At 43.4% G+C, this 25,530-nt stretch overlaps 1 protein-coding gene across 2 annotated transcripts in view; it reads right to left on the reverse strand.

Moving 5' to 3' along the window:
* pdgfrb (platelet-derived growth factor receptor, beta polypeptide) overlaps positions 1-25,530 on the reverse strand; it is a 60,576-nt gene that overhangs the window by 4,821 nt on the left and 30,225 nt on the right. Inside the window, exons 3-22 of one of the 2 annotated variants that reach the window (XM_020452504.2) lie at positions 25,020-25,301; positions 24,253-24,510; positions 23,759-23,889; positions 22,324-22,489; positions 21,097-21,277; positions 20,592-20,707; positions 20,168-20,291; positions 19,687-19,895; positions 19,291-19,385; positions 19,026-19,158; positions 18,769-18,873; positions 18,560-18,670; positions 15,203-15,362; positions 12,417-12,583; positions 8,385-8,503; positions 5,268-5,390; positions 4,948-5,059; positions 4,318-4,417; positions 4,096-4,201; positions 3,487-3,776 (exon numbers count right to left, since the gene is read on the reverse strand). In XM_020452504.2, coding sequence (XP_020308093.1) covers positions 3,487-3,776; positions 4,096-4,201; positions 4,318-4,417; positions 4,948-5,059; positions 5,268-5,390; positions 8,385-8,503; positions 12,417-12,583; positions 15,203-15,362; positions 18,560-18,670; positions 18,769-18,873; positions 19,026-19,158; positions 19,291-19,385; positions 19,687-19,895; positions 20,168-20,291; positions 20,592-20,707; positions 21,097-21,277; positions 22,324-22,489; positions 23,759-23,889; positions 24,253-24,510; positions 25,020-25,301 — 3,088 coding nt within the window. The remainder of the gene's footprint in view (positions 1-3,486; positions 3,777-4,095; positions 4,202-4,317; positions 4,418-4,947; positions 5,060-5,267; positions 5,391-8,384; positions 8,504-12,416; positions 12,584-15,202; positions 15,363-18,559; positions 18,671-18,768; positions 18,874-19,025; positions 19,159-19,290; positions 19,386-19,686; positions 19,896-20,167; positions 20,292-20,591; positions 20,708-21,096; positions 21,278-22,323; positions 22,490-23,758; positions 23,890-24,252; positions 24,511-25,019; positions 25,302-25,530) is intronic. The other variant, XM_020452505.2, reaches the window with a different exon arrangement.

The following is a 25,530-nucleotide window of genomic DNA, read 5'->3' on the forward strand; positions in this document are numbered from 1 at the left end:
GTTTGAAGATCCACTGATTGAACTTTGGCTGGCCTTAGTCCATGGAAACCTGACCGGATTCAGTGACAAGATCAAGATGCTTGAAGGCAAGGACTGCTGTTTTGTGGAGTCCAGTTTTGGTCAGAGGACTTCTGAGAGAGCTAGAGGAAAATGGAGCAATGTCTAAAGAGAGCTTTCCCAAAACATCCCAATTATTCTTCACTACGGCTGTGAACTACTTGCAAGCATGGGGAAAGCACACAGATAATCTAAAAGATTTACATGGTCTCCTTTTGAAAAGGCAACCTCAGCGTGAAGAGATCCAGAAGGCAGCAGGCACACTGCAGGAAAAATGCCCCAATGTGACCATCAATGAGTTTGCATTATTTGACGAGGTTACTGGCCTGCAAGAGTTCCTAAAGGGGGGATCGCTTGAAGAATGGAAAACATCTGAGACAGTAGTCAGATATGGAGCACAGTGGTTACCCACTTCCAAGAGAACAACATCCCACACACTAACCTGGCTAGATTAGCATCTGTTGTCATGTGCTTACCTGGAAGTAATGCACCAGTCGAGAGAGTGTTCTCCCAAATGAATGATATATGGACAGCAGCAAGAAATAGGTTCACTGTTCCTACCATCAAGGCCATGCTTATTGTGAAGACAAACTTCAACCTCCCCTGCCAGGAGTTCATGGAGAAGCTGGCCAAAGACAGAGCAATCCTGAAGAAGATACATTCTTCTGAGAAATATACAGATTAGATTGGTATTAGTATATTATGTAGTTACCAACCTCATCACCATCTTATTTCTTTATTATGTTGTTAAGTATTTCACATATACTATTGTCTGTTTTTTCAGTTTTGCTCATGTTCTCTTCTGCTCTTATTCTACCCAGACTACCAGGACCACTGAATGGCTGTTCAGATTGGACAGTTCTGTCTCGTCTGTAGTGTTTCTGTAGTATAGTTGTTTTCTCTATCACAGTGTGCCTGTTAGACTAAATACATGTAACCGGAATTGTCCCCCTTTATTATTTTATAGATAATAACATTGGATATTTTAATGATATATTTACCACCGAATGGGCAAGACAGTGTCTTTGAATGGAGTATGGTAGTATGTGCCAGGTGCAATGGGTTGTGTCAAGAACTGCAACGCTGCTGGATTTTTCACCCTCAACAGTTTTCTGTGTGTATCAAGAATGGTCCACCACCCAAAGGACATCCAGCCAAATTGACACAACTGTAGGAAGCAATGGAGTCAACATGGGCCAGCATCCGTGTGGAATGCTTTTGACACCTTGTAGAGTTCATGCCCCGACAAATTGAGGCTGTTCTAAGGAAAAATAGGGGGGTGCAGGGTGCATCTCAATATTAGGCAAGCAACACTGAGGCATGCATGAGAGCATCAGCTGTTCCGGACGACTGTGTGATCACGCTCTCCGTAGCCGACGTGAGTAAGAACTTTAAACAGGTCAACATTCACAAGGCTACGGGGCCAGATGGATCACCAGAACGTGTGCTCCGAGTATGTGCTGACCAACTGGCAGGTGTCTTCACTGACATTTTCAACATGTCCCTGATTGAATCTGTAATACCAACATGCTTCAAGCAGACCACCATAGTCCCAGTGCTCAAGAACACAAAGGCAACCTGCCTAAATGACTACAGACCCATGGCACTCACGTCCATAGCTTTAAAAGGCTGGTAATGGCTCACATCAACACCATTATCCCAGAAACCCTAGACCCACCAACATTTGCATACCACCCAAACAGATCCACAGATGATGCAATCTCCATTGCACTCCACACTGCCCTTTCCCACCTGGACAGAAGGAACACCTATGTAAGAATGCTATTCATTAACAACAGCTCAGCGTTCAACACCATAGTACCCTCAAAGCTCATCAATAAGCTAAGGATCCTGGGACTAAACACCTCCCTCTGCAACTGGATCCTGGACATCCTGATGGGCTGCCCCCAGGTGGTGAGGGTAGGTAGCAACACATCTGCCACGCTGATGATCAACATTAGAGCTCCCCAGGGGTGTGTGCTCAGTCCCCTCCTGTATTCACTGTTCACCCACAACTGCATGGCCAGGCACGACTCCAACACCATCATTAAGTTTGCTGACGACAACAGTGGGAGGCCTGATCACCGACAACGATGAGACAGCCTATAGGGAGGTCAGAGACCTGGCCGGGTGGTGCCAGAACAACAACCTATCCCTCAATGTAACCAAGACCAAGGAGATGATTGTGGAGTTACAGGAAAGGGAGCACCGAGCACGCCCCCATTCTCATCGACGGGGCTGTAGTGGAGCAGGTTGAGAGCTTCAAATTCCTTGGTGTCCACATCAACAACAAACTAGAATGGTCCAAACACACCGAGACAGTCGTGAAGAGGGCACGACAAAGCCTATTCCCCCTCAGGAGACTAAAAAGATTTGGCATGGATCCTGAGATCCTCAAAAGGTTCTACAGCTGCAACATCGAGAGCATCCTGACCGGTTGCATCACTGCCTGGTACGACAATTGCTCGGCCTCCGACCGCAAGGCACTTCAGAGGGTAGTGCGTACCGCCCAGTACAACATTGGGGCAAAGCTGCCTGCCATCCAGGACCTCTACACCAGGCGGTGTCAGAGGAAGGCCCTGAAAATTGTCAAAGCCCCCAGCCACCACAGTCATAGACTGTTCTCTCTACTACCGCATGGCAAGCGGTACCGGAGTGCCAAGTCTAGGACAAAAAGGCTTCTCAACAGTTTTTACCCCCAAGCCATAAGACTCCTGAACAGGTAACCAAATGGTTACCCAGACTATTTGCATTGTGTGCCTCCCCCCAACCCCTCTTTTACGCTGCTGCTACTCTCTGTTTATCTTATATGCATAGTCACTTTAACTATACATTCATGAACATACTATTTCAATTGGCCCGACCAACCAGTGCTCCCGCACATAGGCTAACCGGGCTATCTGCATTATGTCCCACCACCCGCCAACCCCTCTTTTTACGCTACTGCTACTCTCTGTTCATCATATATGCATAGTCACTTTAACCATACCCACATGTACATACTACCTCAATAAGCCTGACTAACAGGTGTCTGTATATAGCCTTGCTACTCTTATTTTCAAATGTCTTTTTACTGTTGTTTTATTTCTTTACTTACCTACACACACACACACACACACATACTTTTTTCCCCTTCTCCGCACTATTGGTTACAGCCTGTAAGTAACCATTTAACTGTATTTGGCACACGTGACAAATCAACTTTGATTTTGATTTGATTATTAATGTTTAGTACACACAGTGTATACATGGTAAGATAAGACCAATTTTTATTGAAATCCCACGTATGGCTCTGTGTGTTGGTGTTGTAACTATACAAGGTCCTCTAGAGTAAATATGCATTATCTTTCCTGCATGCTCAGCATTTGGCACACATTTTCAGTCAGTCAGTCAGTGTTTGTAGTCAGCAAGTACTTTAGACAGCCATACCTCACGGGGCTTTCCATTTGCATGCGGTTGGCCTCGGAGAAGACTTCCTCCTGAGGCTTCGGGTCCGGGATGGGAATGATGTAGTCATTGTAGGAGGTAGTCACTTCCTCTCCATCTGCCTCCGGTCTAAAGTCTCCAGTTAGGGGGTAGGGGTTGAGATCCTGGAGGGAGTCAGGGGCGGTGGAGGGGGTGATGGCTGGGGTGAGGAAGGGGGAGGAGAGCCTGGGTTTGGTTCTGACCACGGCCGGGTGGTCACTCTTGAAGAACTCATCGTTGACTTGGCAGTATCTCTGTACCAATAATTATAGTCAATTAGATACATCTCAGTGATCAATGTCAGATCTGTCCATAGTCAATACACACTTAAAGGAAAACCCCACCCAAAAACTATGTTTTGGTATTTGTTTCATTCGTCCATTCTTGACAAAATGTTTTACTTGTCAGCAATCAGGTTTTCAAGATATGTAACTTACAAAATACAGAAATCATCCCCGTATGATGCATTTTGCATTCAGCAAAAATGTGATCGTTTTCATAGATGGATGTGGAAGTACTGTTGGTCCTCAGATGCAATGTGTAAGGGGAAAAAACCCTATATTAATATGATACCTTTTTATAGCTGTCAGTGAGCATGTTCCCCATGGTGTGCACCAGAAAGGAGAACTCTGGCCTCTTCTCATGCTTCTCATCCCAGCACTTCTGCATCACTTCATAACTGGAGGACAGAATGACTTCCTTAGTTGAACATTTTAACTGAACTTGTCACTAAAAAAAGAACTGACAGAAGACATGATTAGAGAGAGGAGTTTGAGAGTGATGGTAGAGACTTACACTTCGTCTGTGGCGTGGTTAGGTTTGGCCATGCGATAGCCTCTCTTTAAGGCACTGTAAAACAGCTCATTCATAGGAAGGTCAGGGTAAGGGGTTCCTCCTGATAAAATATCAACCATTCAAGTATTTAAAGGCTGATCATGCTGAATCAGGAGTGTCCAAAAGTTCTCAAATCTCGAATGAAACAAGAATCATGACGTATTTGGTTTCCTACGAAAAACACTGTTCACGCTGTTTCACGCTAAATTAACCACTTCTCAATAGGTACTCTTCTTATCACAGCCGTTCCAAAAGCATTTGTAAAAATCCCAAAATGAATTGATAATAAACCCGGACTGTAGCTAATAACAACAAAACCTCATCTGACCCTAAATAGACTCAGGATTAGACAAGCTGATTGTTTTGTCCGCTTAAGATAACTTTATTGCGTGTTTGTTTAAACCCGGTATTGACAGCCTTTTGAAACCTCTATACTAACATACATTAAATAAACGAGGTCATCAGACCGCTCATGCTACGACTGACCTTTCTGAACGAAATCTAGTTAATGGGTTGTTTCGATTTAATCAGACAGTAATCTCTTTGAACTATCAGTTAATAATGAATGGATTCCATTTCACGTCCACGTACCAAGGGTGAAGATCTCCCAGAGCAAGATGCCATAGGACCACACGTCACTCAGGGTGGTGTACAGGTTATGGAAGATACTCTCTGGGGCCATCCACTTCAGGGGCAGGAATGTCTGAGAGGGCCAGAATTAGAGAGAACTTTAGCATCAGCCAGGTACTTAAAGGTAGGTTACAGCAGAAGTTATGGCTTACAATTTAAGTCAGAAGAAAGTTGTAATTTATGGTGTTTTAACTGGTGTTTTAATGTTATCTTTCAAACTTTGTCTTATTTAATGTGTATGTGTATGTGTATGAGTGACCCTTAGTGAGCCTGCCACTCACGCTGCCTTTGGAGATGTAGTTGGAATCGTGCATGATGTCTCTGGCTAGGCCAAAGTCACAGATCTTCACCAGTTTCCCCTCACAGATCAACACGTTCCTGGCGGCCAGGTCACGATGGACACACTGGGGAGGAGAGGGTTTTAAATGGGCAATCTGCAGTTGCTACATTTATTTTTGGACTTATAAATGTGTGACATATTATGTACCCGTTGATTCTTGAAGCATAGGACGTATATATGCCTCATGAGCTTTACTGTAATACCCAACAACAACATTGATGAAATGCCTACCACAATAACGGACAGTATCAAGTTCTGTACACACCATGTGATCCCCATGAAAACCACCAGGTTATTTCCGAATGACAAACCACGGATTTAATGGCGAGATCAAAAACGCATTTCGGATGAAGAAGATTGCATTCTCCCATCGGGATATGCAGTCCCTGCACCAACTGAACATCTCCCTCAAACATGCCATCCAACGAGCCACACTAAGGTACAAGGACAAGGTGGAGGTGGAAAACAGCAACGTGATTGCTAAGCAGGTCTTTCAAAAAGTCAGGAAGTTTGCCAGGCTACTCTGACAAACCATCTTCACTAGCTCATGATGACCCACTCGCCTTGTCCAAAAACATCAACAACTTCTTCTCAAGTAGAAAAAAAGAGGAGGAAGGGAAGCGCTGCTAAGGTACACAATAGTAGATTTTGGTAGACAGAAGGAGCACCTTTTTGGTAAAAGGGGTAAAATGGTTATCAAAAAGCAAGGAGGACCAAGGCACTCTTCATTTAATTAATTATTAAAATGCCTTGATTTGTATGGCATGTTCAATAGAAACAAAGTTTCGGCTGCATGGCCTTCGTCAGGGAGTACAAAGAAACTTCTTCTCATGTTTTGATACCCACGTTTTGATACCCACTATGATCCAGAAGCTGTGAGAACTTGCTGGATGCCCTCCACTTTACTGATTCCCATGGCCCACTCTTTAGTGAAGAGGTGGCGGCATACCAGCGGAAAGCTTTGGTAAGTTCAAGGCCAGGCGGGTGTCGAGTCCTAAAAGCCTGAGCTGCTGAGCTCAGCCCTATCCATAGCCTTTCAACTACCGCTATCCACTGGCACAATCCCCACCCTATGGAAAACATCTACCATCGTGCCCATTCCTAAAATGTCTACCTCGACTGAGTTCAACCGGCATGTTGCTCTCAAGTCACTGATCATGAAATTCTTGGAAAGACTGGAGCCTGCACAGGCTCCTGGAACACCTGGAGGGAATGGGGAATTACGCACACATCCTGTTTGTGGGTTTCAGCTACGCCTTCAACACCATCCAACGACACACGATGATCCAGAAGCTCAGTAACCTAGACATATCTCCCACCATCATTCGCTGGATCCACAACTCTTTAAGTGGCAGACCTCAGGCCGTGAGATAACACCCAGTCCTCTGTAAGCATCACCAACACTGTTGTTTGTTTCTTCTGTGTTTTCATATTTGTTTTAGGTATTCCTGTGTGAGCTGGGCCAAGATTGTCCTATTGTAGGACAATAAATGGGATTCTGATTCTGATTCTGATCCGGTCAGTGGTATAATCTACTTTAAAAGTACTACTTAAGTATTTTTTGGGGGCATCTGTACTTTACTATTTATATTTTTGACAACTTTACCTTTTACTTCATTACATTCCTAAAGAAAATAATGTACTTTTTACTCCATACATTTTCCCTGACACCCAAAAGTACTTGTTACATTTTGAATGCTTAGCAGGACAGGAAAATGGTCCAATTCGCACACTTATCAAGAGAACATACCTGGCATCTCTACTGGTTCTGATCTGAAGGACTCACTAAACCCAAATGCTTAGTTTGTAAATTATGTCTGAGTGTTTCAAATATTTTACTGAGGCACTGTTCATATGAGTAAATCAATGAAATTAAATAAATAAATTAGGCCCTAATCTATGGATTTCACATGACTGGGAATATAGATATGCATCTGTTGGTCACAGATACCTTAAAGGTAGGGCCATACATCTCATTCGCATATAGTTGATCAGGCTGTTGATTGTGGCCTGTGGAATGTTGTCCCACTCCTCTTCAATGGCTGTGCTTAGTTGCTGGATATTGGCGGGAAATGTAACACGCTACACGTCAATCCAGGGCATCCCAAACGTGCTCAATGGGTGACATGTCTGATGAGTATGCAGGCCATGGAAGAACTGGGACCTTTTCAGTATCCAGGAATTGTGTACAGATCCTTGCGACATGGGGCCGTGCATAATCGCGCTAAAACACAATGCTATACACGTGGTATGCGGTTCTGAGGCTGGTTCGACGTCCTGCCAATTTCTCTAAAACGAGGTTGGAGGCGACTTATAGTAGAGAAATTGACGTTAAATTCTCTGGCAATAGGCAGTCAGCATGCCTATTGCACGCTCCCTCGAGACTTGAGACGTCAGTGGCATTGTGTTTTGTGTCAAAACTGCACATTTTAAAGTGGCCTTTTATTGTCCCAGTACAATTTGCACCTGTGGAATGATCATGCCATTTCATCAGCTTCTTGATATGCAACACCTGCCAGGTGGATGGATTATCTTGTAAAAGGAGAAATGCTCACTAACAGGGAGGTAAACAAATTTGTGCATACAATTTGAGAGAAATACACTTTTTGTGCATATGTAACATTCCTGGGATCTTATATTTCAGCTCATGAAACATGGGACCAACACAGCATGTTGTGTTTATATTTTTATTTGGTGGACATATCAAACTATCATTTTATATGTCATTTTGGATCAGTTGTTGCATCCATAGCTCAGTGTATTTGAGAGTGGTTACATTTCTCCAGCCTCATCTATCAGCTTTTAACCAAAACATTAGCAGGGAAAATGCTTTGTTATTGTTTCAACTGCTTGAGTGCCCATGTAAACAACCGGGTTATAGGAAGCCAAGGTCAGACTGGACATTAACTATTGATGGTGAAGTACATTCTATATCCATATCTACAGCTCTGTAATTACTGTGCCTGGCTCAATAAAGGGTAAATGATAAATAAATATATCAATAAAAGTGTAGATTCCATGTAATAAATAAAGGCTGAGTACATAAAACATTACATACATTCTTGGAGGCGAGGAACTCCATGCCTTTGGCCACCTGGTAGCTGAAGCCGATGAGGTCAGTATAGCTAAGTGTAGTAGAGTCACTGATGAACAGGGCAGGGTCCATTGTGATCTGGTCTGGAGGGAGAGCAGAGACAGGGATGGCAGGGTTCATTAATGAGGTAACAAAGAGAGACAATGTAAAGTTGAATAAATGTTCAGGTGATACACATGGACAGTATACACTGAGAGTACGAAACATCAATAACAAATAAAATACAAATCAAACTTTATTTGTCACATGCGCCGAATACAACAAGTGTAGACCTTACCGTGAAATGCTTATGTACAAGCCCTTTACCAACAGTGCAGTTTAAGAAGAGTTAAGAACATATTTACAGAATAAACTAAAAGAAATAAAGGTAACACAATAACATTAAAATAACGAGGCTATATACAGGGGGTACCAGTACTGAATCAGTGTGCAGGGGTACAGGTTAGATTTGTACATGTAGGTAGGTGTGAAGTGACTATGCATAGATAATAAACAAAGAGTAGCAGCAGTGTACAAAACAAATGGAGGGGGGGGGGGGTCAGTGTAATAGTGATTAATTGTTCAGCAGCCTTATGGCTTGGGGGTAAACGCTGTTAAGGAGCCTTTTGGTCCTAGACTTGGCGCTCCGGTACCGCTTGCCGTGTGGTAGCAGAAAAAAACAGTCCTTGACTGGAGTCTCTGACAATTTTATGGGCTGTCCTCTGACACCACCTACAATATAGGTCTTGGGTTTCTGGGCTGTACGCACTACCCTCTGTAGCGCCTTATGGGGCGGCAGGATAGCCTAGTGGTTAGAGTGTTGGACTAGTAACTGAAAGGTTGCAAATTCAAATCCCCGAGCTGACAAGGTACAAATCTGTCGTTCTGCCCCTGAACAGGCAGTTAACCCACTGTTCCTAGGCCGTCATTGAAAATAAGAATTTGTTCTTAACTGACTTGCCTAGTTAAATAAAGGTTTATATATATATAGTCAGATGCCGAGCAGTTGCCATACCAGGCGGTGATGAAACCGGCCATGATGCTCTCGATGGTGCAGCTGTAGAAGTTTTTGAGGATCTGGGGACCCATGCCAAATCTTTTCAGTCTCCTGAGGGGGAAAAGGTTTTTGTTGTGCCCTCTTCACGACAATCTTGGTGTGTTTGGACCATGATAGGTCGTTGGTGATGTGGACACCAGGGAACTTGAAACTATCGACACACTCCACTACAGCCCAGTTGATGATTAATGGGGGGCCTGTTCGGCCTTCCTTTTCCTGTCGTCCACGAACAGCTCCTTTGTCTTGCTCACATTGAGGGAGAGGTTGTTGTCCTAGCTCCACACCGCCAGTTCTCTGACCTCGTTGTCGGTAATCAGGCCTACCATTGTTGTGTTGTCAGCAAACTTAATGATGCTTTTGGAGTCCGTTTTTGGCCACGCAGTCTTGGGTGAAAAGGGAGTACAGGAGGGGACTAAGTACACACCCTGAGGGGCCCCACTGTTGAGGATCAGCGTGGCAGACGTGTTGTTGCCTACCCTTACCAGCTGGGGGCAGCCCGTCAGGAAGTCCAGGATCCAGTTGCAGAGGGAGGTGTTTAGTACCAGCGTCCTTATCTTTGTGATGAGCTTCATGGGCACTATGGTGTTAAACGCTGAGCTGTAGTCAATAAACAGCATTCTCACATAGGTGTTCCTTTGGTCCAGCTGGGAAAGGGCAGTGTGGAGTGCGATTGAGATTGTGTCATCTGTGGATCTGTTGCGGTGGTATGTGAATTGGAGTGTGTCTAGGGTATCCGGGAGAATGCTGTTGATGAGAGCCATGACCAGCCTTTGAAAGCACTTCATGGCTACCAATATGAGTGCTACGGTCGGTAATAATTTAGGCAGGTTACCTTCACTTCCTTGGGCACAGGGACTATGGTGGTCTGCTTGAAACATGTAGGTATTACAGACTAAGTCAGTGAGAGGTTGAAAATGTCAGTGAAGACACTTGCCAGTTGGTCCGCGCATGCTTTGAGTACAGGTCCTGATAATCCATCTGGCACCGCGGCTTTGTGAATGTTGATATGTTTAAAGGTCTTGCTCACATCGGCTACCGAGAGCGTTATCACACAGTCATCCAGGACAGCTGGTGACCTTGTGCATGCTTCAATGTTTCATGCCTCGAAGCGAACATTAAATGCATTTAGCTCGTCTGGTAGGCTCGCGTCACTGGGCAGCTCGCATCTGGGTTTCCTTTTGTAGTCTGTAATAGTTTTCAAGCCCTGCCACATCGGATGGGCGCCAGAGACGGTGTAGTAGGATTCAATCTTAATCCTGTATCTGAGGGCATTGCGCGATTTCTTATAGGCGTCCGGATTAGTGTTCTCTGCTTGAAAGCTGCAGCTCTAGCCTTTAGCTCGATGTGGATGTTGCCTGTAATCCATGGCTTCTGCTTAGAATATGTGTGTACGGTCACTGTGGGGACGACGTCGTTGATGCACTTATTGATGACGCCGATGACTGAGGTGGTATACTCCTCAGTGCCATTGGATGAATCCCGGTCTGCTAGAAAAACAGTTCGGTAGTGTAGCATCCACTTCATCTGACCACTTCCGTATTGACTGAGTCACTGGTACTTCCTGCTTTAGTTTTTGTTTGTAAGCAGGAATCAGGAGGATATAATTATGGTCAGATTTGCCAAATGGAGGGCGGGGGAGAGCTTTGTACGCATCTCTGTGTGTGGAGTAAAGGTGGTCTAGAGTTTTTTTCCCTCTGGTTGCACATGTGACATGCTGGTATAAAAATGTGGTAAAACTGATTTAAGTTTGCCTGCATTAAAGTCCCCAGCCACTAGGAGCGCTGCTTCTGGGTGAGCATTTTCTTGTTTGCTTATGGCCTTATAGAGTTGGTTGAGTGCGGTCTTAGTGCCTGCATCGGTCTGTGGTGGTAAATAGACGGCTACAAATAATATGTATTTGAACTCTCTTGGCAGATAGTGTGGTCTACAGCTTATCATGAGGTACTCTATCTCAGACGAGCAGTACCTCGAGGCTTCTTTAATATTAGAGATCACGCACCAGCTGTTATTGACAAAAAGACTCACACCCCCCACCCCTCGTTTTACCAGACGTGGCTTCTCTGTTCTGCCGGTGCATTGAAAATCCCTCCAGCTCTATATTATCCACGTTGTCATTCAGCCGCGACTTGGTGAAACACAAGATATTACAGTTCTTAATGTTTTCTTTTTCAATGATTGCATGTTAGCAAGTTGATGGCAGTGGCAGTACTCGCTCGCCTACGGATTCTCTAAAGGCAGCCCAATCTGCATCCTCTTTTACTCTTTTCTTCACGCAAATGACAGGGATTTGGGCCTGTTCCAGGAGAGCAGTATATCTTTCTCATCAGACTCGTTAAAGGAAAAAGCTTCTTCCAGTTCGTGGTGAGTAATCACAGTTCTGATGTCCAGAAGTTATTTTTGGTCATAAGAGACGGTAGCAGCAACATTATGTACAAAATAAGTAAAAAAATAAGTTCCAAACAACGCAAAAACAAACAAAATAGCACAATTGGTTACAGGCATGTAAAACATCATTCATCCTCTTCGGCGGCATTTTAACACCTGCTCTTTCCTTGGCGGCTGACTAGGTGAATCCAGGTGAAATCTATGATCCCTTATTGATGTCATACACAATCCATGTCTCAGTTGTCTCAAGGCTTGAAAAATCATTCTTTAACCTGTCTCCTCCCCTTCATCTACACTGATTGAAGTGGATTTAACAAGTGACATCAATAAGGGATCATAGTTTTCACCTGGATTCAACTGGTCAGCGTATGCCATGGAAGGAGCAGGTGTCCTTAGTGTTTTGTACACTCAGTGTACATAGAGGCTCTGTAGGTCAAATGAACAACTAACCCATCCTCCTGTGCTTTCTCTTCTCATGTGCTTCCCATATGTTTGACATATAACAGACCTAAAATATACAAAGTATACAGTACACTTGAGCTTTGTTATGGCTCTGTATTTCTTGACCTCTATACCTTGTTCCTGGTAATGGTCGTGCTGATAGGGAGACTCATAGGGAGAAGGCTGGATGTCAGCGTATTTGATGGTGTCTTTCAGCTCCTGCATGGGGACGTACACTGTGGGCTCGTCCTTACTCATGTCCATGTAACCACCGTCACACTCACTGCCAAATGACACGTAGCTGCCAAGATATTTGGGACACATTAGGGTAAAGTATAATAAATAAAAAAAACACATGGTCATCTCTGTCTGTATGGCCTCATTTTGTAATTGAATGTCTACAGATGTAGGATCTAAATTGAATAACCCTGCAGCAGCAGGAGATTTCAATTATTATGTGGATTATAATGAATGGACATTTTTGTGGTTGATACATTTTTTGTAAGGGAGAAAACAAGTCTGAAATTTCAAAGTGGAAATGACAAACTTCAGAAGCCTTTTTAAAGCTCAAATACACAACACGTTTACATTTCCTGCCTTGCAGAAAAGTTATCCTGCAACAGGGTGATTCAATTAAGATCCTACATACGTACACTACCATTCACTTAGAAATGTCCTTGTTTTTGAAAGAAAAGCACATTTTTTTATCCATTAAAATAACATCAAATTGATCAGAAATACAGTGTAGACATTGTTAATGTTGGAAATGTTGGAAACTTGATTTTTAATGGAATATCTACATAGGCGTACAGAGGCCCATTATCAGAAACCATCACTCCTGTGTTCCAATGGCACGTTGTGTTAGCTAATCCAAGTTTAAAATTTTAAAATGCTAATGGATCATTAGAAAACCTTTTTGCAATTATGTTAGCACAGCTGAAAACTATTTTCCTGATTAAAAAAGCAAGAAAACTGGCCTCCTTTAGAGTATTTGGAGCATCGGCATTTGTGGGTTCAATTACAGGCTCAAAATGGCCAGAAACAAAGAACTTTCTTCTGAAACTCGTCAGCCTATTCTTGTTCTGAGCAATGAAGGCTATTCCTTGCGAGAAATTGGCATCAAACTGAAGATCTCGTACAATGCTGTGTACTGCCTAGAAGGCCAGCATCCTGGAATCACCTCTTCACTGATGATGTTGAGACTGGTGTTTTGCAGGCACTATTTAATGAAGCTGCCAGTTGAGGACTTGTGAGGCATCTGTTTCTCAAACTAGACACTATAATGTACTTGTCCTCTTGCTCAGTTGTGCACCAGGGGCTCACACTCGTCTTTCTATTTCAATTCTGGTTCAAGCCCATAATTAAAATTCCTCAAACATTCAAGTATTATACACCATTTTAAAGATAAACTTCTTGTAAATCCAGCCACAGTGTCCGATTTCAAATAGGCTTTACGGCGAAAGCACACCAAACGATTATGTTAGGTCAGCACCTAGTCACAGAAAACCATACAGCCATTTTCCAGCCAAGGAGAGGGCTCACAAAAGTCAGAAATATTGATTAAATGAATCACTAACCTTTGATGATCTTCATCAGATTGCACTCACAGGACTTCATGTTACACAATAAATGTGTGTTTTGTTCGATAAAGTTAATCTGTATGTCCAAAAAACTCATTTGAAATTGGTGTTTTATGTTCAGAAATGCATTGTCTCAAACAAACATCCGGTGAAAGTGCAGAGAGCCACATCAAAAAACAGAAATAGTCATAATAAACATTGATAAAAGATACAAGTGTTATGCATGGAATTATAGATAAACGTCTCCTTAATGCAACCGCTGTGTCAGAAAGGCTTTACAGCAAAAGCACATATTGCGATTATGTTAGGTCAGCACCTAGCCACAGAAAAAGATACAGCCATTTTCCAAAGAAGGAGAGGTGTCACAAAAGTCAGAAATAGCATTATAAATATTCACTTACCTTTGATGATATTCATTGGAATGCACTCCCAGGAATCCCAGCTCCACAATAAATGTTTGTTTTGTTCGATAAAGTCCATCATTTATGTCCAAATACCTCCTTTTTGTTTGCGCGTTTAGCCCAGTAAACTAAATGCTCAATGCGCGATCGCTAAGTTCAGATGGAAAGTCAAAAAAGTTATATTACAGTTTGTAGAAACATTTCAAACGATGTATAGAATCAATCTTTAGGGTGTTTTTATCATGAATTGTCAATAATGTTTCAACCTGACAATTCCTTTGTCTTTAGAAATTAAAAGGAATGCAGCTACCTCTCACAGCCACGCGCATGACTTAGCTCTCTTATTCGCTCCCCCTTCACAGTGGAAGCCTGAAACAAGGTTCTAAAGACTGTTGACATCTAGTGGAAGCCTTAGGAAGTGCCATATGACCCCATAGACACTGTATATTGGATATGCAATCACTTGAAAAACTACAAACCACAGATTTCCCACTTCCTGGTTGGATTTTTTCTCAAGTTTTTGCCTGCCATATGATGTCTGTTATACTCACAGACATCATTCAAACAGTTTTAGAAACTTAAGAGTGTTTTCTATCCAAATCTACTAATTATATGCATATGCTAGCTTTTGGACCTGAGTAGCAGGCAGTTTACTCTGGGCACCTTATTCATCCAAGATACTCAATACTGCCCCCCTGTCCCAAAGAAGTGTTAACAATGTCTACACTGTATTTCTGATCAATTTGATGTTATTTTAATGGGCAAAAATGTGCTTGTCTTTCAAAAACAAGGACATTTCTAAGTGACCCCAAACTTTTGAATGGTAGTGTATGTCTTTCTCCCATTTATATGTGGTTGTACGCACTGGCCAATATAACCTCTTCTTTATCTTCCAAATGAAGACCAGAGTGAACCACCAGATGAGGAGGTAGCTCTCACCCTTTCCTTTGGCTGAGAGGGGTGCTCCCTCCAGAGATGCGGCAGCCAGAGTCCTCCTGGTTCTTCTCAAGGTAGTACTGCAGGAATGTGTGCTTGTTCTTGTGTAAGTAGTCCACCAGGTCTCCATAGCGACAGTACTCTGTCACCAGGTAGAGAGGGCCTGAGAGGTTGGGTGCCACAAAAGGAAAATGTTTATCTTCATTGGGGAAGAGTTTGTGTGAACTATTGTATTACACAGACAGTGGGAGAACAAGTATTTGATACACTGCCGATTTTGCAGGTTTTCCTACTTACAAAACATGTATAGGTCTGTAAATGTTATCATAGGTACACTTCAACTGTGAGAGACGGAATCTAAAACAAAAATCCAGAAAATCACATTGTATGATTTTTAAGTAATTCATTTGCATTTTATTGCATGACATAAGTATATAAGTATTTGATCACCTACCAACCAGTAAGAATTCCGGCTCTCACAGACCTGTTCGTTTTTCTTTAAGAAGCCCTCCTGTTCTCCACTCATTACCTGTATAAAAGACACCTGTCCACACACTCAATCAAACAGACTCCAACCTCTTCACAATGGCCAAGACCAGAGAGCTGTGTAAGGACATCAGGGATCAAATTGTAGACCTGCACAAGGCTGGGATGGGCTACAGGACAATAGGCAAGCAGCTTGGTGAGAAGGCAACAACTGTTGGCGCAATTATTAGAAAATGGAACAAGTTCAAGATGACGGTCAATCACCCTCGGTCTGGGGCTCCATGCAAGATCTCACCTCGTGGTTCATCAATGATCATGAGAAAGGTGAGGGATCAGCCCAAAACTACACGGCAGGACCTGGTCAATGACCTGAAGAGAGCTGGGACCACAGTCTCAAAGAAAACCATTAGTAACACACTACGCCATCATGGATTAAAATCCTGCAGCGCACGCAAGGTCCCCCTGCTCAAGCCAGCGCATGTCCAAGCCCATCTGAAGTTTACCAATGACCATCTGGATGATCCAGAGGAGGAATGGGAGAAGGTCATGTGGTCTGATGAGACAAAAATAGAGCTTTTTGGTCTAAACTCCACTCGCCGTGTTTTGAGGAAGAAGAAGGATGAGTAGCATCCCAACCGTGAAGCATGGAGGTGTAAACATCTTTCTTTGGGGATGCTTTTCTGCAAAGGGGACAGGACGACTGCACCGTATTGAGGGGAGGGTGGATGGGGCCATGTTTTGCGAGATCTTGGCCAACAATCTCCTTCCCTCAGTAAGAGCATTGAAGATGGGTCGTGGCTGGGTCTTCCATGACCCGAAACACACAGCCAGGGCAACTAAGGAGTGGCTCCGTAAGAAGCATCTCAAGGTCCAGACCTGAACCCAATAGAAAATCTTTGGAGGGAGCTGAAAGTCCGTATTGCCCAGCGACAGCCTCGAAACCTGAAGGATCTGGAGAAGGTCTGTATGGAGGAGTGGGCCAAAATCCCTGCTGCAGTGTGTGCAAACCTGGTCAAGAACTACAGGAGACGTATGATCTCTGTAATTGCAAACAAAGGTTTCTGTACCAAATATTAAGTTCTGCTTTTCTGATGTATCAAATACTTATGTCATGCAATAAAATGCAAATCAATTACTTAAAAATCATACAATGTGATTTTCTGGATTTTTGTTTTAGATTCTGTCGTTCACAGTTGAAGAGTACCTAAAATAAAAATTACAGACCTCTACATGCTTTGTAAGTAGGAAAACCTGCAAAACCGGCAGTGCTAACAATGTTAACAATGTTCCAGGATACAGTGCCTTGCATAAGTATTCACCCCCTTGGTGTTTTTTTATTTGGATTGCAATGAAATGAAAAAATTATTTATTTAAAAAAAATTCAGCTAAATAAAAAACGAAAAGTGGTGCGTGCATATCTATTCACCCCCTTTGCTATGAAGCCCCTAAATAAGATCTGGTACAACCAATTACCTTCAGAAGTCACACAATTAGTTAAATAAAGTCCACCTGTTTGCAATGATCTGTCACACGATCTCAGTATATATACACCTGTTCTGAAAGGCCACAGAGTTTGCTACACCACTAAGCAAGGGGCACCACCAAGCAAGCGGCACCATGAAGAAAAGGAGCTCTCCAAACTGGTCAGGGCCAAAGTTGTGGAGAAGTACAGATCAGGGTTGGGTTATATAAACATATCAGAAACTTTGAACATCCTACTGAGCACCATTAAATCCATTATTAAAAAATGGAAAGAATATGGCACCACAACAAACCTGCCAAGAGATGGCCAGCCACCAAAATTCACGGACCAGGCAATGAGGGCATTTATCAAAGAGGAAACAAAGAGACCAAAGATCACCATGAAGGAGCTGCAAAGCTCCACAGTATCTGTCCATAGGATCACTTTAAGCCATACACTCCACAGAACTGAGCTTTATGGAAGTTATAGTGGCCAGAAAAAAATCAGCAAACATGTTTGGTGTTCGCCAAAAGGCATGTGGGAGACTCCCCAAACATATGAAAGAAGGTGCTGGTCAGATGAACTAATATTGAGCCAACACCTAACATCACCCCGAGAACACCATCCCCACAGTGTAGCATGGTGGTGGCGGCATCATGCTGTGGGGATGTTTTTCATTGGCAGGGACTGGGAAACTGGTCAGAATTGAAGGAATGATGGATGGCGCTAAATATAGGGAAGTTCTTGTGGGAAACCTGTTTCAGTCTTCCAGAGATTTGAGACTGGGACGGAGGTTCACCTTCCAGCAGGACAATGACCATAAGCATACTGCTAAAGCAACACTCAAGTGGCTTAAGGGGAAACATTTAAATGTCTTGGAATGGCCTAGTCAAAGCCCAGACCTCAATCCAATTGATAATTTGTGGTATGACTTAAAGATTTTTGTACACCAGCGGAACCCATCCAACTTGAAGGAGCTGGAGCAGTTTTGCCTTGAAGAATGGGCAAAAATCCCAGTGGCTAGATGTGCCAAGCTTATACAGACACCCCAAGATACCTGCAGCTGTAATTGCTGCAAAAGGTGGCTCTACAAAGTATTCACTTTGGGAGGGTGAATAGTTATGCACGCTCAAGTTTTCTGTTTTTTCATCTTATTTCTTGTTTATTTCCCAATAAAAATGATTTTGCATCTTCAAAGTGGTATGCATGTTGTGTAAATCAAATGATACAAACCCCCCCAAATCCATTTTAAATCCAGGTTGTAAGGCAACAAAATAGAAAAAATGCCAAGGGGGGTGAATACTTTCTCAAGCCACTGTACATGCTGTTGCACTAGGTCTGGGATTTCAGAGACTAATGACATTAGGTTGTGAGCTTGTGATTGTTGCTGTGGTGAAGGGGGCAGGGCTCACCCTGTTTGGTGCAGGCCCCCAACAGGTTGACAATGTTGAGGTGAGGCCCCAGGTGGCTCATGATCTTCAGCTCTGACATTAGAGCCTGGGTCTCACTCCTCCTGGCCGTGGCTGGAGGAGTGTTCAGAGGTCAAAGAACTGAAGCATGAAACAGACTGGCATACAGGCTTAAAACTACCTCTATGCTGAAGATGATTTTTCTCACTTACATTTGAGCATTTTCACTGCCACTTTCGTGCTGGACTGGGAATGACTGAGACCATACGCGGTCGCTTCAACCACCCTGCCGAATGCTCCGGACCCAAGAGTACGACCTGGAACACAACACAAACATTGCCCAAATCAGAACAGTCAATATGAACAGTAACTTGTATCTGTCTCTATTAAATACACTATCAAATAAAGATTTGGTGTAGCCCCATAGACATCATTGGCACCCCCTTCCTCCATGGTTCCTGGTCCTTACCCAGCACCAGCCTGTCTCGGGGCATCTCCCAGGCAAGGTCATAGGGCAGATGGATGGGGTCAACGTAGATGTACTCATGTCCGTCTAGACTCACTGACTCGATCACCTTCCACCTGATCTCATAGCGAGGCTTCTGAGGCAACACACAAGAGTAAGAGTTACCCAATCACTCAGGCACATTGAGATACCATGAGCGAGTTAGTAATTGTACTGCATTTTGCATAGTTGTTTTAACATTGTTCACTGTGTCTTTGTGTAGTCTCACCTTCCTCCACACAGCGATGAGGATGATGATAGAGATGATGACGATGACTACCAGGGCTAGAACCGCAGCCAACACTGCCACCTGGGAGAAAAAAGCTTGAACACAACACAGAACATTAACATCCAACTTATTATATTATTATATAGTTATTATATAGTCGACATAGTCACAGAGAACATTTGTTCCTAGTATTAAGATTTCACACCATTATTTATTTAGAGTACACCCTGCAACTCTCCAGGACTGTCTAGTTACAGTATGTACTTTGATAAATGCAACCCCTTAGGTAGATGATACACATCGAAATACAAATATCCCCATAGAAAAATGTTGTAAAATGTTGTTCTTCGATAATGGCAATAGCATCATTGTTTGGTTCTATCTTTAGATACATACTGCTGGACACCAGTTTGACGTCCCTCCTGCGGAGTCCTCTCTCGTTGCTGGCCTCGCAGCGGACGCTCACCTGCTGGGGCTTGTGGAAGATGACCTGGCTGCGGACCTGGCCCACCATACGGCTCTCGTTGAAGCTGACGTTGGTCTGGACGCTCAGGGTCTCAGGGTCTGACACTAGGGGCTGCCACACTGTGCTCCGGTTACTGCACCTGGGAGAGATGTTATAATGATAACTACAGGTGTTTCAATAGTACAGTAGTAAATGTGAACTACTACTACTGCTACCTTCACTCAGGTGTGTCTGAGGTAAGTGCTGTGAGCTAATGCACTCTGGTATAGAAGCTGTCTGATAACCCATAGTTGGCCTGATATCAGTATAAACTGTGATTGCTAAAATGAAACAAGCTAAGTCTGCCCTCTAGTGTCCAGAGTGTGACAGAATGCCAGGCACTGACAGTGTGATGATGATGACATGACCCACTTGAGCATGCTGTCACAGCTGAACCACTGGATGGTGGGGGAAGGTACCCCCTCAGCCATACAGGTCACTGCATGCCTCTTCCCAGGGAGGTGGTGGTCCGACAGGTCTGTGATCTGAGGGGGGACTACACAGAGAGGGGTACAGGATTAGGAATGACATATCCCGTGAATCTAGATGATAAGTGTAGGTATATGTTGAGCCAGGGTGGAATTTCAATAGTCTTAAGTTACTTTTTATTATCATCGCCTCTCATTTATTTATACTGATCTCAAAGCATAGTGTGAAAGCAATGGAGCTACATCCATGATGGATGCAGTTCTTTCAAATCAGTGCTGATGACAAAAGTTAAAGGAGGAGAAGGAACCACTTAACAGACGACTGATATACACCACATTGGTTTACGTTGGTTGCAAAGGCGACTCACCTTTGACCTCTAGATCAAAGGTCAATTTCTTGGTGTCATCGCCGTTGGCGACGTGAACGGTGTAGAGGCCTTTCTGTTCTGTCCTGATCCTCACCAGGGTCAACGTGCTGACATACCTGAGATAGAAGGGTAATGGGAAACCACACAGTTATAAATGTTGGTTCACTGATCCTGGAAAAATGGGTTTATCTTAATAAATCCATCAACATCGCTAAAACCATAAAACACCCAGTCTCTATCAGTCAACAGCAGATAAAGCCTAGACAGCAGGTAACCCAACACCCAGCAGGAACCAGAGGCAGACTAAGACCATTTCTGAGGGGTAAATTACCCAATTAGTCGCTAATGTAATGCATTGCATACCACACAAGTGGGATTGTAAATCTGGTTGCCTGATCTGTTTTATACTTTCATGTAACGACAAATAGAACAAACTCTATTGATCTAATCTGAGAAATTCAATCTCCAGATTGATTAGAATTGATCATCGTCCAGGTTGTCTCACCTGGTCTCATGCTCCTGCTTGGTGATTACGACGTTGTCCCCGTTGACCGTGGCATCATCTTTGGTCCAGCGGACACGTGGAGGGGGGTAAGCTTCAATCTCCACCCTCAGCTCTACGTTCTGGTGCAGCTGGGCCGAGACATTACGATCCTGGATGGTCCTCAGCTCCACGAAGCCTTGCTCTGACAGAAGAAGGTTGTCATTAGTTAGTAAACGCATAATAAGTATAGTACCTCTGTGAACATTCTGCAAGAACATGTAGCCTGCGTTAAGGAATAAATAGCTTGACAAATGGGAGTTGAGAAGCTGAAACAGACAGGCACCCAGGGCAAGGGAAGAGGCCTTTAAATTTGTGATCCATATCTGCAGCCAATGTTTTCTGATGCCCAGCATGTATATGCTATGTTATCAAAAGTCATTTTTTCTTCTCCTTTATCGTAACTACTATTTAAGAGTATTAAGTGTAATTCACTGTGTTTACAGTATGGCTGCTAAGTATAGTGGTTCCATATTGTGTAGGCTGAGGTGATTACAAAGCTTCCTAGTCAAATGGTTGAACTGTTTCGAGACTGAAACGAGGATCTGTCATTTCCAGTGGGCTGTCCAGAGTATTGGCCCAGAGCCATGTAGAGAGAAAGACTTGCAACATGAATGCCCTGGCTGTATGAAGAAGGCAGTTTATACATGTTTGACTTACCGTGGCCTAAATATAACACAACCTCAGTGGGAATAGGGTAAGCGTTCACAGAGGCACGACTGTCTCTTTGGCTACATCCAATCCTCAAAGAGGGTGATAGAGAAAAAATGTTGGGTTTTACCCTTTTTACCCTTTCTGCTGACTTCCCTTTTGCAGCTTGTTAGACGCAGTTAAGTTGAATGAATTTCAATTATTTGAAGTGACTTCTAAGGTAAAGGCACAGTGCTGATTCTGATTCGACAATATCTCTCAGATTGGACACTTTGTACATAATGTTATCAGACAAAACACACGAAATCTCACACAAAACACAGATGTTGTGCTTGTATGTTCAGTGACGTTCACTAGCTAAATGATAAAAAAGTAAAACATTTATTACGTGTGGTTTATTTTTAATAGAACTCTCTCTCGCGTAGTGCATTGGGGTTCATATTATGAGTGATGCTCTTTCGGTCTCAAAAAAATTGCCTTAATAATAATCTATCCAGTCATTGTTTGTTTTTAGAGAATCTCTTCCTGTCTCCTTCTCACCAAGGATGGTGATGTTGACGTTGGCTGTGGCTCTCTGGTCTTGGACACCCTCGTGGACATGACACGCGTACTGGCCCGTGTTGGCCAGCGTCACCTTGGAGACTATGAGGCGTGAGCGCATCTTCTGGGATGACAGGACGTCAGTCAGAGGCTCAATGGAGTCCACCTGACAGACACAGGGGAGGAAAGGGGTGCATACATTTTGTATTCCTTCTGAGAGAAGGCTATAGAAGTACAAACTAAGTAATATCAGATTCTACAAGTTTAACAGGACGTGTTGATTTTATCCACATGTATATCTATCAGTGAAATCCTATCACAAGGGCTTTCAAACCTCTTAAATCCTATCACAAGGGCTTTCAAACCTCTTAAGGATCTGACACTTAAAAATAAAAAAAATTGCCTAAAATGACATACCCAAATCTAACTGCCTGTAGCTCAGGACCTGAAGCAAGGACATGCATATTCTTGATACCATTTCAAAGGAAACACTGAAATTAATGTGAAATTAATGTAGGAGAATATAACACATTAGATCTGGTAAAAGATAATACAAACAAATGCAAGAGAAAGGCCATAATATACTATTGCAGATTAGGCACAATTTTATATTGTGTGCAAAGTTTAAGATTGATCCAGTGAAGCATTGCAATACTGGACAATATTTTGTATCAAGTCTGCCCAAATGTGCCGAAATGGTCAATTTATACATTTACAAGTACATAGCTATAGAGAACATACACACATTATATGGTAATACAAAATGTAAGTTCACACACTCCCAGGAATGTCATACATGATGGATCATTAGCTAATACACTAACTTTCACACATCTAGATGGCGGGGTGGGTGTAGAGCCAGAGACAGCAGGAGTTCAAACTATAGAACCTAGTTCCTACATTTTAATATAAAAATAGATTTTATCAAACAAAACTATGCTACATTTTATCTCTGGGAACCTCAGGATGACAAATCAGATCAAGATTACTGAATGTATGTACATTATTTACCTTCAGAGGTGAATGTATCAAACCAGTTTCCGTGATACATTTTTTGTTGTTGTGCACGCTCCTCAGACAATAGCATGGTCTTTTTTTCACTGTAATAGCTACTGTAGCTACTGTTAGATTAACAAGAATTTAAGCTTTCTGGCCATAGAAGACATATGTCCTGGAAAGTTTGCTGTGACTTACAAAATCATGCTAATTACATTAGCGCACGTTAACTCAACCGCCCCGGTATAGGGGACACCGACCCCGTAGAGGTAAAACACTTTCACCACCAAAAAGATAGTGTATTATGAATGATGATATGAAAACCATGTGTCTGTCATGAATGATATTTCCTGGGGACTTAACACATCTAGGTGTGGCTACACAGACATCTTGATGTAATTTGCTCTATGCCTGTTCTCCTCTCTTCTCTCCCACTCACGTCTCTATTGGGATAGTCCCAGGAGAAGAAGACCAGCTCCACTCCTTGCACCGTGCAGTTCACGGTCAGAGGCTCGCCCTGCTTCAGCACCGTCTTAGACGCATTGATGTAGGCGTCGATCGTCTCCGGAACTAACACGGGAAATGTGTGGAAAGCGAAGAAAAGAAAGAAAAAGGGAGGGTGTGAGGGAGAGCGGGATAGAGATAATGAGTTCCTTGTTATTTTTAGACATTACCGTAAGGTGAAAGAGAACATATTGCTTACTTAGCAATATCACTGATATACAACCGCTTGAGACCATAGACTGATACCCTTGCAATACTGTCGTTGTTACATCCAGACATGCATATCAACAATGACGTGCATGGCCTGTACAGTACAATGAATGTCATGAAACGCTAGGTCTCTAGCCTTCTCTAGTCTCCTTCATTGTTACATCCCCAGGCCCATCTCTGACCCCCAGCCCCAGCCCCAGCCTCAGTCCAGGTACCCACCAACAATGCTGAATACGTAGAAAGCCTGGGACTCTTTCTCCTCCCCGTTCAGCTCTCCTCGGCACACATAGGTCCTGTCCTCCAGTGGCGCCCTGTAGCCCTCACTTGGGATGTAGACCCCCTTCAGGTGCATGTCACTGTCTCTTTCGTAGAGGGTGACATTGATCTGGGGGTTGGTGACCACACACGGGATGATCCCCTCCTCGCTGGTCTTGGTCACCATGCCGTGGAAACTCTCAATGAACCACACATCAGGATCTGTGTGAGGAAGATGAGGGACGGGAAGACTTAGCATCACTTGAGGGATAAGAGGAATCATTTCACACCATATGAGGAATAAAAAAAAATCTTTATATTATGATTGAACCAAGATATTGAGGCCTATAAGTGTAGTTTGCTGTTACAATATCCAATATTTGCCTGGGCAGTGGGAACATAACAGTTGTCTAACCTAACCTATCTTTGTAAAAGTACAATAGCTGTGACAGAGTGTAAAGAGGGCGGCAGGTAGCCTAGCAGTTAGAGACGAGCCAGTAACCAGAGGGTTGCTGGTGTCAAGTCCTAGATGCCGCTGTACCCTTGAGCAAGGCACTTAAACCACACTACAATGGTGCCGAGCGTGGCAGTCCTGCGCAACTCTCCAGCTGTATAAGTGTCTCTTGTAGGGGTTGTGTTAAAAGAAGAAGTACCATTTTCATTGGACCATGTGTCTAATTGACCAATAAAGTGATCTTAATCTAATTTTAAAGTAATAATAGTGTTCTCACCCGGAACAAAGACTGCCACCTCTATGGTCTCGTCAGTCCAAGCCTCGGTACAGACATAAACTCCCGTTTGGCTCCACGTCACATTGTCCAGAATGAGAACACTGGTTGTGTTCTGGTTCTCCACTCCAAAATAGGGAACGTTGTCATCCCGCTTGAACCTCCATTCGACCGTCCCCCAGCCAGAACAGGTAATGATCATGGAGTCACCCGCTGTCATGACGACTTCACTGTTGCTAGGGGAGATCTCCAGGCAACAGAACTCAGGACAGAAGTGTAAAAGAGCTGCAGTCAACACAAACAAGAAAAGGTCAGGTTTGGGATCAAATAGCTAGATCTTCAGGTCAAGGGTCAAAGGTTAAGATAGCAATAACAACTCAGATATCCGTCCAATTACACAGCGATGACGGAAGTGACCAGTCTGGTGGGTTATGGAGGAGGGATGTTGACAGATCCTTTTAAGCTGATCAATGCTCTTTTCCATCCACATTAAAGAGCAATCTCTATGGCAAAT

Source organism: Oncorhynchus kisutch, linkage group LG19, assembly GCF_002021735.2.
Source record: "Oncorhynchus kisutch isolate 150728-3 linkage group LG19, Okis_V2, whole genome shotgun sequence".
Taxonomy (NCBI): domain Eukaryota; kingdom Metazoa; phylum Chordata; class Actinopteri; order Salmoniformes; family Salmonidae; genus Oncorhynchus; species Oncorhynchus kisutch.